The sequence below is a fragment of the Sander lucioperca genome, chromosome 19, assembly GCF_008315115.2.
Source record: "Sander lucioperca isolate FBNREF2018 chromosome 19, SLUC_FBN_1.2, whole genome shotgun sequence".
NCBI lineage: Eukaryota > Metazoa > Chordata > Actinopteri > Perciformes > Percidae > Sander > Sander lucioperca.
The window spans coordinates 4464906-4480062 of record NC_050191.1 but is presented as its reverse complement, the minus strand read 5'-3'; the positions used below and the strand labels follow the sequence as shown (position 1 = coordinate 4480062).

Genomic DNA, 15157 nt, shown 5'->3' with positions numbered 1-15157 from the left:
TCAGGAATATTCTGGGCATAATCATGCCTGTTGTAGGCAAAAAAGTAAATGCACATCCTTTCCACATTTGACATGTGCTGTTCTTCACCAGGGTGGAAAAATAATTTCCCTTTACCTGAAAAAGCTCACGTTTCATTTTGTTTATCGTTTCCTATTAAGAAGGGCTGTGCTATCTTTCCCATCTTTCCCATAGGCTTCATGTAATCCATTCTCCCCAATAGTTTTTCATGTCATCTGATTGTTAACAGAATTATTGCGGTTAGCGCAGAACATTATTTTAATTCAAATGATTATTAGGTTATGTGAAGGAAACTTTTAATCAGTCAATGTGTTTTTCCGGGTATGCCAATAAATAGCATAATGATGGTTACACCCATCATTGGTTGATAAATCATGATAACTCATGTTACCCATGGTCATATGTATTACCTAAATCATTTAATTAATTAGAAAATGTATGTATATAATGATAATACCTAACATATATCCATTTGAAATGTTTAAAAAGGCGATTATTTGCAAAACAAATCAGAAGCAGGTAGTTTTGCAAACTATAGGGTCTGAAGAAGTGAAAAATCATAATTTGCAAAAATCTATATGAAATGTTCCAAACACTTTATTTTGCTACATATTGCCCTGCACTATATGTCTGGGAGGTTAAAGGGGGCACACGCTAGACTAAAGTAAATGTGTCCCGACTGTGTTTGTCCATTGAGCAAATCACTCTTTGGATTTAGTGTTGCAAGCACGTGCGCCTGGTTGCTGATACAATATAATTAGTGCGAGAGGTTGCAGTTCTTGCTAACGATTCGTGTGTGCAACAGTTTTTTTTAAACTTTTAAGTCTCCTTCCAGTGATCAGCACCTCATGACAGCACTTGGTGTGCTTTGCTTTTCTATATTACAGCATATCATCTTTTTTTTTGAGCCTCGGAGTGAGATGTTTTTGAAAACAAATATGTTCTGACACATTAACACTTGACAAGACTTTCTGTGAAAAGCAGTGAAATAATAACATTCATGAAGAGATGAAGAAAAAACAATCTTTGCAATCAGACTAACCTATGAAACAGATGTAAAAGGCTGCAATGATATCCGCCTCTCTGGACAGTCTTGAGGCAAAAGGGTCACCACGCAGGAGATAATGGGGCAGGTATGCAGGTTGGGGCCACGTCTCGTTCTCCATCACTGCCATGAGTGGGGAATGTCCTGTGAAGTGGAGGAAAAGGCTGAACAATGAAGTTGCTTCCTCAAATTGACAAACAGGTTCACACACACACAAAAGGAAATCAGTTAAAAAGGAAAGAGATAACTGCATCTATACATGCGGTTTCTGAAATGTAAACACATGCATGTAGGCGAAGCATTCTTCATAACACCTGCCAGTATCCAGACTTTTTGTCTAAAGTGTCCCAAGTGGGGCACCGACTCATGCAGGGGTGGTATGATGTATGTACGTGAAGGCAGACACACACACACACACACACACACTCACTCACTCTCACACACACACACACACACACACACACTAGTATTGCCTTTATTTATAGGACAGATCAAGTCAGGAAAGTAGGAGAGAGAAGAGGATGACATGCAGCAAAGGGCCGCAGGTCTGAACTGCAGCTGACGCTGAAAAGTTTATACATGTTGCCATGTCAAGTCAATATGCGCAATCTTTATGATTGCTAAGTAGTTTCAGTCTCAAGCAATTATAATACATCCTGTTTATTGTAATGTTGGGTACTTCATGAGTTAAATGGTATGGTGTCTTTGTTATATTCATGATGATTAATGAGTTTTATTTTGGTAAAGTTACACGCTAAATGACCGGAAGTTTTGAGTGGAGCACGAAGAGACAAGAGAAATAGCGGCCGTGAATAGCGAACTTTTAAGCTCCTGTTTATTATTCTACCGCTGGTCTATCAGGCAAACACAGTAATATTTGTTTAAGTTACCTTATTAAGTACTGTTATACTTTGATTAGCCTGTAAGGAAGTGACAGACACATGCTGTTATATGAGTATGAGATGTTATATTTTGTTATAAAGAAATGAGAGACTCAGAGTAATTGCTTCTTGTTGTTTTGACCTTTGTATTTGAACTATTTTGTTTGTCTTACAGTTTTCACGGTTCTGTGAAGAACAAATGTGAATATGGACATCAGTAAGAAGCGTGGACTCTTTTATGGCCGGGGTATTTACATGAACTGAACTAGGCGATCCAACAGGCGCCCCTTAATTTACCATTTTTGTCTCCACGACCCATATCTACTTTACTAACATTACAGTATCTTATGGTTTCTTACATTCATGTGTTTAATATTTTAATTTAAAAGATAAATAGACCTACAAATCACAACACACCAGTTGTGATTGTCAATGTACAAATTGAATATAAAGCTTCCATTTTACATCCTTTATTCTTTTAATTTCCTCAAAAAGAAAGTGTACCTCCAAAAGTATAACGTACCAACGAAATAAAATAAATAACAATAAAAAATGCAAACAAAGAAAATGATTAAAATAAAAAAAATTATATATATATATATATATATATATATATATATATATATATATATGTGTGTGTGTGTGTGTGTGTGTGTGACAGACCATAATCGATTTTTGCCTACTGATGGTACTTGGTTGCTTTTTTTTGTTTTTGCCTTTTGTCTGTTGTCGGCTGTGTTCAGACTCCGGTACATTCAGGAAGTGTCTTTTTTAAGAGCAGATTCAATAAAAAACGGGAGTTATATCTGACAGCTTGGATTTGTTGATAAAAACCATGTGTAGTAATATATAGTCTATCTGCTGAAAAAAATAATTTTTGCATTGAGAGATATAGCTCCTGTATATTCACGAAAATCACATTTAGCAGCTATTTTTTAAGATAGCGTCGTCACCAGCGCAGCTGATTCAAAACATTTCCAGTGAAAGTTAGTAGTTTAATCCGATACCGTACTGTTGACACAGAAAGTGATATTTACACTTATTTAAGTGATGCGCCAGGTGTGCTCAAATGGCTCTGGGTGTGCTGTCATGCTGATTTGAGCACGTTCTAAATGTCTAGCTGACCAATCAGATTGTCTGGTCGGATCTACTTGTTGTATAATTAATATCAACTTCTGAATATGTAAATAAAGAATAAATAAAATTAATACCTATGATATATAATAGCTTTCTTTTTTTAAATTCATTGCACATTATCAGCTCCATTGTCACTGCTCTTTATTCTACTCTATAAAATAGTTGCCTATACTGTACATCCAAAAGTGTCTTGAAGGTGAACTGTTGATGATCACTGTGTAATGTATATTCATTGCAGAGCCCAAATAATTAGTCAAGACATTGGCAATAAAAACCAGGATATAGTTGTCCACAATTACTGTACAGAATATTACCTAATCCAATCCTTTTCTAATATATATACATTACCATCTAATGGTTACTATAGGCGATGTGCACTTTACTAGGCTATGTCTACATTCATTTCTTTGTTTAATCAGAGCACAACTAGCTACAATTAAATTTTCTGGATTTGCTGTACTTAAAATGTTTTGTAATGAAGATGAATACATGTTCTTGATTTGCTGCACTTATACTAAAATGTAATGTGATGAAGATGAATACATGTTCTTGATTTGCTGCACTTATACTAAAATGTAATGTGATGAAGATGAATCTGCACTTTTAATACAATGGTATGTGATGAAGAGGAATACATGTTCTTGATTTGCTCCACATGTGTAATCTGCTGCTTTCTGGTGGTATTGCTATGCAAGTAAAAAAATAAATAAAACTAATTCTAAAATTCAAAGTTTCAATGTCAACTAACTGACTTACGTAGGTTGATTTACCCATTAAAGGGGTCAACTTCTACTTACTATAAATGTAAAATCATGATGACTGTTGAAACTAATTTGTGCTTAATAAAACATTTTTTGGCGAGAGAGAAAGACAGAGAGAGAGGGGAGAGAGAGAGAGAGAGGTGGATGCCCTCAAAGCACACAGCTTTCGGCAACCCTGTCAAGGCATATGAATTACCTGATATCTCTGTGTGCCATGTAAACAATATCCCTAATATGATCGAGAACGGGATAAGCCCAATAACCGGAATATTCATGTCCATGTAAACACACATGATTCAAACAACATGCTAGCTCCGTGCGTGGGTTCAGCGATAGCAGTGACCATATCCGCGGATCGATTCATAAAAATTAACATTCCGATTAACCACGGATGGGTTGTTGGTGAAAAATATAATTAATGAGGAAAATATTACTGTCAACATAGCAGAAAGCAGGGCAGACAGGATTACGGTTGCAGTTAGCTGTTATGAGGGAGCTGGCATCACAGAAAGATGAGCTTAGTTAGATCTATCCCTGCCTGAGCAAGTTCTCTACCGTTGAGCTTACAGCTCCTGTGGACAGTGTGAACTGTGAATGGGATTTCTCCACCATGAACAGGGTACTGGGCTACACCGACCTGGTGCTAATATGGCACCAGTGCCTATACGACCGATATCTACTGGACTGAATAGCAACACGGATTTCGGTGCCTCATTTCGGTGCCAATGAAATGCCTGCGCTGCTCTCTGATGCTCCGAAACGGACGTTACATGCAACAGAAGCATCGCTGCATGTCACGCTAGTTAACCATACACTTGGCAGCAAGTAATGTTAGCCTACCGTTAGCTAATAGCTGGGTAACAAAACGGTTAAAATGCTGACAGATAAACGGTGTAACCCCCTTTTTCCACCGGTTGCGGAACGTCTGTGGATTCCGCTCCGGAACGGCGGCGGAGTCATTATGTTACCATTAAAGTCAATGTGTGTATTTCCACTGACTGCGGAACGGCTGCATTCCAACTCCGGCACAGCTCTGGCGATCCGCAGCCCTCCAGAGCAGATACGCAGAGCTTCTATTTTTGCCGGACGCCGGAGAACTCCGCAGCAATTCAGCACAGGGCAGATAGTGCAGGACAGGAAGTCGAGCACAGAAGCAAAATAAAACAACTGGTTAATTTTCAAAATAAAATACACCGTGCTCACGGCGGATCATATTTCCCTGCAATACACCTTGAATACACAGCACAGAGTTGTTTCCCCTCTACTCCTCTAGATGGAAACAAACTGTTGTTGGTTTTGTGGTTCTATTCTACCTGAATTCGCAAGATCTTGTGGGTCCTCGTGACTTCAGCTGTCAGTCACGGCCGCAGCCGTCCCGCAACAAATCCGGACCTGGTGGGTATTGACGGACGGCACAGCACGGAGCCGTTCCGCAACGGAGCTGGTCCGCAGCCGTTCCGCAACCGGTGGAAATTAGGAATAAAGTGTGACTGTATTTCACTGTAGAGGATTCCAACATCGGGACGTACAAGAGTGTGCAGCTGCCGTTGTTTTTGTTGTTTAACAGCAGTTTATTGGTAAAATAAGTTATTGTTATAAGTTATTAATAAATCATTCAATTTTGACCATATGGCCTTAGCAATAAACAAGATATTCTTTAATGTAGCCGAAATCAGTTCAGGCACCATTTTAGCACCGGTATCGATACCCAACCCTATGTAGTGGTGACATTTTCCGCTCCTAGCTTACGAAGCTGTTTGTTTCTTTGGTTCTTTTCTCTGGAATCATGCTAGATGAGAAATTGTTTAAAGTCAATATGTTACATGAATTTTCAACCAACAAGCACGTTTAGTGAAAGCTGATAGAAGTCACTTTTGTACGCCTGTCCATGGGCAGCCGCAATCCCCTCAGTCTGACATCTCTCCATTTGTGAATGTATATGTTCTGAGCATGTGTGCATGTGTGTATTTCAGACCTGTGTGTAATGTGTGTTCTAACAACAGAGTGAAAAAAATTGTCATTTCCCTTGCAGGATTAATAAAAAAAAGTGTATAAACTTTGTACTATTATTTTTTTTTGATAAATGTATAGCCTAATGTTATTTCTGTGTGCTTAATTATGCCATCACAACAAAGACTGAACATTTTGATAATGTCATGCCCAGAGCAGTTCAGACTGCAGAGTATGAAGATAGGGCACAGACAGAATCAGGAATTGAGGAAACAGAGACAGGAAATCAATATGGTCCCCTACAGGAGGCTTTTCCTGTGACACTTTCTTATTTTGTTAATTAACACAGTTATTGAGTAGATTACATTCATTTTGTTTTCAAAAATCCTTTCAATCAATATCTTGTTTAACTTTACTTTTGCATCACAATTTTGTATATGAGAATGGTGTTGACGACAAAGATTATTATGTTTATTATGCCGATCATTTTGATGATGATGATTACATATGTCACATACTATGAAGTATGAGAATGAGGAGGATGTTGATGCTGATACATTACTAGTATTGTTGATGTTGTTACATTATTACAGATGTAACAGAGTCATATTTGCCTTTATCTCTTGTTGTTATATTGCACAAAATCTGGTTACAGTATATGTTTTACTGGGAGGACTCCAAACTCCAGAATGTAGGCTATCTAGAAGTTCAGAGCCCCTCCTTCATTTCTTTTTCTGTGGTCCCACGACTATAAATCCCTTGTGCCCCTTCCCCTCTCCCCTTTTGTACATTTCCCGTATGGGAGAGAAGCTGGAGTGGCCAGTTGTAACTGACAAGAAAGTCCTGTTTTTTGCATTTGTCTATCAGAATAAACAGATCAACTGAGAGATCCCGGCATCTGGTCTATCTAACACAACTCAACACAACGCAGAAGTCCACCAGGTTACTGATGAATGTCTAAATTTGTCAAACTGTCTTAATTTCAAATGCCATATTGGTCCGGGTATCTTTTAGTCATTCGATTTTCCTTTCATAAACAGGTGTTAGAAAACACAAAACGAGTGGTTGTTTGACTGTCGTTTTAAAATCCAAAATCTTAAAATTGAATACCAAGCGTTTTTGTTCCTTTTCGTGGTCAAACGTGGATGAGCAAAATTTTAAATATGCTTTGATTTTCATTTTGTATTTCATATAACAAAAATAAAATCACTAGAAAACACAAATGGAAAAAAAGGCTTGTTATTTCATATTCTTGCCTTTAAAATGACAACATCCTGTCTCAGAATATGAAAAAACAGGCCTTTTTTGTTTCTATTTTCTAGTGACTTTATGGCACCGCAGATCTGGAACGAGCTTAATGAAAGCTTAAAATAGTTGCATTCTGTCTCCATCTTCAAGAAAAATCTGAACAAAAAACTGAAAAACACATGATTGTAGATTATTAATTAAGTGTTATACTTGTACTGGGATCATTTGTATTTTGTGGTATTTGCCTGTGTTGTCTATTGTGAATTGAGTCTTTAGTGTGTGTATATTCTCTGCTGTATGTTATTGCGCCCCCTCCGAAAAAATTTTAGTAGCTTATTTGGTGTTCACTATTTCGAGCGTCCTGCATATGAACATTGTATGAACTTTCCAAATTGCGTCTTAATGATATGATGATGACGTGTGAATAAACTAAAACATAGAGACAGACTGGGATGATAAGGATGAGGATCGGATTAATATCATTTAAACACCATTCAAAATAGTTAGAGATAGCTTCATTTATTTTGGTATTAGAATTACCCCTAAAATTGACAATTTTTAGTAGAGGCAAATTATAATCCAGTAATAGAGTCGGTTTCTGAATCTATTAATAGATGGTCCATGTTACCAATTTCCATGATAGGGCGTATCAATATACTTAAAATGAATGTTCTTCCGGAATTTCTTTATCTCTTTTATTCCATTCCTCTTGGTCCTCCTATTCACTTTTTTTCAAAGATGAAAAGCATGTTCTGTAATTTCATTTGGAACAACAGACGGGTTAGACTTCACTTATCTTTGCTTTATCTCCCCTATGATAGAGGAGGCTCCCAAACCTCCAGTAGTATTATTGGGCTGCCCAACTAACTACTGCCTCTTGTTGGTTCTCACAAGAAATGCCACGTTCCTGGATGAGTTTGGAAAGAAACATGACATCCCCTTTACCACTCAATTCATATTTATATTCAGCTAAATTAAAAGGATTAAAGACATTAACACATAATCCCTTTGTTAAAAACTCGATTATGGTAATGTATGAGGTTTATAAACATACTGGTCAGATATCTGTGTTATCTCAATTTACACCAATCTGGGGTAACAGCGCTTTTACACCTGGCAAACAAGATATGGGCTTCAAAATTTGGGCAAACAAAGGCCTAAGTAAAATTGCAGATTTATTTAACAATAACATTCTCATGTCGTTTGAAGATTGGAGGCAAAAGTATGACATCCAACCAAAACATTTTTTTAAATACCTGGAGATAAGAAGCTATATATTTAAGATACAGAAATCTTTATCTCTACCTACTCTTAGCTGTATAGAAGAAATAGCAACAAATCAACACCCTAAGAGGGGATTGACGTCAAGTTTTTATGCAATAATCATGGATGGATCAAAGGTTTCCTCAGAGAGTAAGAGATTGGCATGGTGTGAGGATTTAAACTCTGCAATCTCAACTGAGGAATGGCAGATTTGCTTGAAATCTCAAACACAAACAATAAATACCCAGTATAAGTGGATAATGAGAACATATGTAACACCAACTCAGTTAAATAAATTCAGCCCCAATAATCCCGACACGTGCTACAAATGTGGTAGAAAGGGCACATTATATCACTGCCTATGGGACTGCCCACAAATCCAGGCTTTTTGGAGAGAAGTGATGGATATAATTTTACATGTCACAGGTATAAAGATATTATTAGACGCCAAACTGTGTATCTTTGGCATTTTGCCTACAAATCATAATCTCAGCAAGGCAAACAAATCTATGATTACTTTCTGCATCTTACAAGCTAAATATACCATAGCCAAATCTTGGAAATCCACTATCAAACCAAGTGTTAATGTCTGGCTTGCAGGACTGTCAGACTGTCTTGCACTGGAAAAACTCACTTTTACGTTAAAGGGTAAATATCTCGTCTTTGACAATATGTGGAGATCTTTTATGGTGTTCTTAGAGGGGAGGAAAGCATTGGAGGCATGCTCTATATATTGATATGTCAACCATCAACAAATGAGTATTGCTATGTATTTAGTATACGTCTGTCTTTGCTTAGTTTTATTTGAAGTGCTTTTCTCTTCGGGATAACTTCGGGATAAGTTAACATTTGGACCACCGGTGAGTCTTAAGGATGACTTATTTTGACTTACTGTGCCAAATATCGCATGTTACAGCCCTGTCACGTTTATTTTATTGAAGATGAGCCGTACTGTGACAGTTCTGATTTGCACCTGTATTATTTGTTGTAGTGTGATTATTTTCTGAAAATTAATTAATTTGAATTAACAACACTTGTTGAAAAAAAAATGTATATCATTAAACAGAATACTATTAGAAATATTGCACAATTTTAAACCACCCCTGCACCACTTACGCAATGCAATGCATACGAAAACACATTTTAAGTGATATATTACCAAGACATGCGTGTGAATATAAATATATCCAAGACACATAATCATGACACATGCAACTGTTGAATTAGAGTACCGGCACCTTTTTTGGTTCAATTCAGGCACTGATTATTATTATATAGATTATTGGTAGGTCATACTTGGTGATGATTAAAAATGAGAAAAATTATTTTTAATAACTTCCATTACAGGGGAAATATTGACAGTAAAGTTAGTAATGCTGTTTACGCCAAATTTATACCTTACCTATGTTATGTGGCCTAACTTAAAAATAGTTACATCAGACAATTCATGCCCCGTTTTAAGTGGCAGAATTAGGGCTGGGGATCGTTAATTTTTATTGATATTGATACAATTTTCGAGACTGCGTAACGATCCGAGTCTTTATCGATACCATTATCTATTATTTGGTGGAAAGTCGAGATGACAAATTCTTAATCTTAACAGAAGTAGGGCTGCAACAGATCATAAAACTCTACAGTGAAATACAGTCACACTATTACACTGTATAGCTGTCAGCATTTTAACCATGTTTAATCCAGTAGCCTAATGTACCCTGCTGCCAAGTGTAACGTTAGTGTTAACTAGCGCGACGTGCAGTGATGTTTCTGTTTCCTCTAACGTCGGTTTGGGAGCATCAGAGAGCAGCGAAGACATTTAAGTGGCACCAAAATCCGGTTCACATGCATTCCTAGCATTGATCTGTACGGAACACGGATCAGCTATGGTCCATTGAGCCACTAAACATAACTATTATTGCTTTAATTGCAAAAACGGTGAGTCTGTGACTGTTGATTTCTTCTGTCTCTGTCGCTGTTTTTGTTTTAACGAGTTGATTAAGCGGCCCACAGAGTGGTGCTCTCGGTAGCCAGTCCAACTATGTTTTGAATGATTTGCAGTGGGAAGACTAGTCTTTACATGAGGACAACATTTGTTTTGTTCTGGTTTCAGAATGAAAAAGACAGTGGGTGAACAATTAGATACAAAACAGGATGTACAGGATCATTTCCTTGCAATGCCCTGCAGTGTCCGGCGATGCTCTGCAGTGTCCGGCTGCGTCCTGCCAAGTGTCTGCGTCCTGCTACGTCCACCCATGCTGTGCTGTGCCACGCTACATCCTGTAACGCCCTTCAGTGCCCTGTTATGACATGAACTACTACGACTACCATTTGTAGTCACTGTTCCATTATCTTTGTGACTATAATTGCCACTGTTCATCACTTCCCCAACCGGCACCGTCAGACACCGCCTACCAAGAGCCTGGGTCTGTCCGAGGTTTCTTCCTAAAAGGGAGTTTTTCCTCGCCACTGTCGCATTAGCCACTGCTAATGCTTGCTCTTGGGGGAATTACTAGAATTGTTGGGTCTTTGAAAATTATAGAGTGTGGTCTAGACCTACTCTATCTGTAAAGTGTCTCGAGATAACTCTTGTTATGATTTGATACTATAAATAAAATTGAATTGAATTGAATTGCCCATGGCAACTATTTGTTTTTATCTGAATGATATACAGATTTTAGGCATTCGATCATATCAAGTGCTGGAAAACGAGTGCACATAGCTGCCGTAAATGGGAAACAAATGCAGCTTACCAGGGGGGAGCATGCCCCTGGACTCCCTGGAGCCCCAGATGTTTACAACTTCTTCCTCTGCTCCTGCAGACAACATGCACAGCACGTTTTATATCTATGACGCACAGCAACAGACTTGCTTCCTTCTCCACAGGCTATTAACTGCACCGAACCTGTGACAACCCGTGAGATCCCAAAACAATGACGACGTAAAGCCAACGCTTCACCTGTGTGCATTCAAATGTATTTCTTGGATAGTGTTCCTGAAATATGTTGATCACAGTATTTCTTATTTCAACCCATAATCGTTTCTGCAAACCTTCCCCGTATTTTGCGTGGCTGTTTATGTCCGAGAGGTAAGATATACTTTGTTGAAAAATGACAGCTACATGTTTACACTCTGTTGATAGGCTATTACACATTGCACACAGGACGGAAATTTACACATTCATGCACAAACCTTAAGGACCTTAACCCTTGTGTTGTCTTCCTTTCAACCTGGAAAAAAACATTTTTTTTTTCGACGTTTTTGACGTTTTTTTTATTCACAGTTTGTTTTTGCTATTTCCAACGTTTTAAATTGTTAAATGTTTCTTCTACACATTTTCAGCGCTTATTTCTACGTCCCATATTTTCTGATATAAAACAAAAATTGAAAACGGGTCAATTTGACCCGAAGTCAACACAATTAAACATGCACTAATGGAGAGATGTCAGGGCAAAATAAAATAAAAGCCCACTATACTAATCACCACTGCTTACAACGCTTAATTTTGAGGCAAATCGAAGGAGACCCAGCTGGGTAAATCAACATTTTTTTTTTTTTTTTTTTTGTGCTTAAGTGGGAAAACCTGACGCCGTTGCCTCACTTTATGGAGCGGGGCTCGCATATTAACAAATGTCTTCATAGTAGAGAAAACACTCGCGCTCCTAATGAAGTCAAGAGAATGTCATTTAAGCTACAGGCTGGGAGATCATTCACAGGAGATGAGAAAAACACAGCATAAATGCCACTGCGATATCTTCTTTACACTGAAAAACAATCAGTCCTAAAGTGTAGGTTTGATTCATCACTCACCTTTTGTCCATCGGTCATCAGTCATCCCGAGCGAAGTTTAATTCCCACAAATAAACTTCCTCTGTTAGATTTAACCCCGATAACAGTCAGTTCCGGTCCTGTTAATGGACAGAAAGGTTTTGTGAAAATATCCCTGTGGGTCAACTTCAACTTCTCCTCTGAGCCTCAGAGACGCTCAGCATCAAGTCAGTATGACCGGCTCTGCGATCATTTAGTTATATAGTCACAACTGTCAGTCCATAGACACTGGATAGTGAAACTTCCGGTCGATTCTTTCACAATAAAACCATCCCAATCTTTTGACTTTCACCTTCACTCTCCGTGGGACTCTATACACCTTCAGATACAGTTTCTTTAAACTAGGACTGTCAATGGATTAAAATATTGAATCACGATTACATTATTGGCCATATAACTTGCGATTAATTACAAATTAATTAAATTAATTGAATTTGTTATCTGTTCTAAATGTAGGCTACTTTAAACAGGGATATTTTTCAATATCTTATCAACATGGGAGCGGACAAATATGTTTGCTTTATGCAAATGTTTATTATCAATGCAACAATCCATAACTTTAAAGGTACTTTATGCTAAAAAAATGTGCTGAAAGCATAATATGGCATACTGAAGCCCATAACGCAACAACAGATGATTGGCACATTGAACTGAATGGAACATTCCTTGGTAATATTAAAACAATGTAGTGTCCCACTTTACATTTGGAAAGGCTAACTAAGCATCCCATTTTTGTTAAGCAGCTCAACACAAAACAATGGACGATGTGCAATGCAAGCCATATGCTTGGATGTGAATTGCCTGGACGCTGCAATCATGTTGCGTGAACTGTCAGTGGTCAGTGTGCTGTTATGTTTAATGTCCCACTGTCTGGCTACTTGCAGAAAGTGCTTGATGCCTGCACAGGTGAAATACCTCTCCTCCCGGGGGGCACTTGGATAGCTCACTTGGTAGTCTATATCCTCGGCGTTCCACTTCCTGGATTGTTCCGTTGCCGACCGAAATTCCGCCAGATATCACTCATTTAGGCCGGATATCCGTTGCCCTTGGTCTTCCTTTGTCTTGGCATTTTAAACTCCAGTGGATTATGAGGACTATGGTTAACTGCTCCTCAGATCTCTGCAGGGTAAATCCAGACAGCTACCTGTCCAATCTGAGTTTTCTGTTGCACGACTAAAACAACTTTTGAACGAGCACGTTCCACCGAAACAAGTCCTTCCCGAGGCTATTTTGCAGCGGCACCGCTGCTTTTCCCGTTGCTTAGCACCACCCAAGACGATTCTGATTGGTTTAAAGAAATGCCAATAAACCAGAGCACGTTTTTCTCCCATCACAGAATGCTGTGTGGACTAGCCAGACCCTCCTCCACAGCGCCGCGGTGGAGGAAGGTCTGGCAAAAGCGTGACTACTCACCTGGTAGAGCGTGCAACCTATGTACAGAGGCTCAGTCCTCCTCGCAGCTGCTGCTGGATCGATTTCGACCTGTGGCCCTTTGCTGCATGTCATTCCCCCTCTCTCTCCCCTTTCATGTCTAAGCTCTCCTATCAAATAAGTGCTTAAAATGCCCCCAAAAAGTAATCTGAAAAAAAGAAATACCTCTCCCCTGTCTTCATAACAGTCAAAGAATGCTACCGAAGTTCCCACTGTTCCCACTTCTTAATTTTTCAAACTACAGAGCGGGCAAAGGCCCAAAGCACAGAATGAGCGTGCGTTAATCATGCATAAAAAAAGAATTGTGGTGTTAAAAGGAATTGCATTAATCTTGACTGCCCTACTGTAAACTAATTACAATAGTAGTCCAATAGCCTTAGGCGGCGCTATGCTCCGAACGCAGCGGTATGCCTCTGCAAAATAGTCTCCAGAAGGAATTTGTTTTATGGAATATTTGCGCCCGGAAAAAAACGACATATAAAGTTTTGAATGAAGTTAACTGTTCACACAATACAGTAACATGAGATATTTCAATCAGCTGGATAAATGATTCAATATAATTTACTCTTACTAGTGTATCGCCATGTGTACTCCGTCCGCAGCAATCCTGCCAATAGGTCCCAAAAGTCAACAGTATATCAATAGTAAATGCTGTAAACATTTTCTTTGTAAATCAACAATCATTCACTAAAAGAACCAAGCAGGCCTGCATTGTTGCACGATCCAAATTTTCTTTCTTCAGCGTGTAGCTGAGCTCGAAGGTTTTTGAGAACGCCAACACACACAGAGCAGAAGGTAGGGGCAAAGCCTGACATCACGCACCAGATGTCAGGCTTCATCCTGGAAATGTACTTCCATTGATCCAGATTATCACTGCTGCTAATCAATAAACCAGATGTACATTTTCTGCTTTTCTCTTCAATAGGCCTAATTGTAAACTGAATATCTTCAGGGTTTGAACTGTTAGTGGGACCAAACAAGCCATAAAAACATATCACATTGGGCACTTGTGACAGGCATTTGTCACTATTTTCTGACGTTTTATACACAATCAGTTAGTCGTAGAAATAAATAACAGATTCAAATAAAAATAGTTCTTACTTGCAGCACTAAAAAGAAAATAAAGAATATCATTATAATCATCACTTAACTGTTTGTAATTAAAGTACATCAGTATTAGCATAATATAGGCTACTCAAATACTAATGTCTCTATTTCAAAATAATATAGTATAAGTATGGATGTGTGAAATCACTTTAATGTTGCAGCTGGTAAAGGTGGGGCTAATTGTAACTCCTTTATATATTGCTGGGTGGCTTAATCTATAGTTCATCATAATTTAGTTAGTTACTAGTAGCCTAACTAAAGTTGTCAAATGTAGTGGAGTAAAAAGTACCATAATTCAATCCAAAATGTAAACTGAGTAAAGTTATAAAGAAGCAAAAAATAATTACTCAAGTAAACTACTTGTTTGGCTAATAAAATGCAAACAACTACAAATGTCCAATGCTGACGGGAAGACATGTCACATGTTCATATGGAAAATCTATTGAACTTACTTTTACTTAGGGCAACGGTCCTATTTCCTGTGTGTGTGTGT

At 38.2% G+C, this 15157-nt stretch overlaps 1 protein-coding gene across 1 annotated transcript in view; it reads right to left on the bottom strand.

The window, feature by feature from the left end:
* Positions 1–12298, bottom strand: part of opn5 (opsin 5) — a 66147-nt gene extending 53849 nt beyond the window's left edge. Inside the window, exons 1-2 of the mRNA XM_031300177.2 lie at positions 12109–12298; positions 1062–1208 (exon numbers count right to left, since the gene is read on the bottom strand). Of these exons, the coding sequence (XP_031156037.1) occupies positions 1062–1208; positions 12109–12133 (172 nt within the window). The 5' untranslated portion in view covers positions 12134–12298. The remainder of the gene's footprint in view (positions 1–1061; positions 1209–12108) is intronic.
* Positions 12299–15157: the final 2859 nt, after the last annotated feature.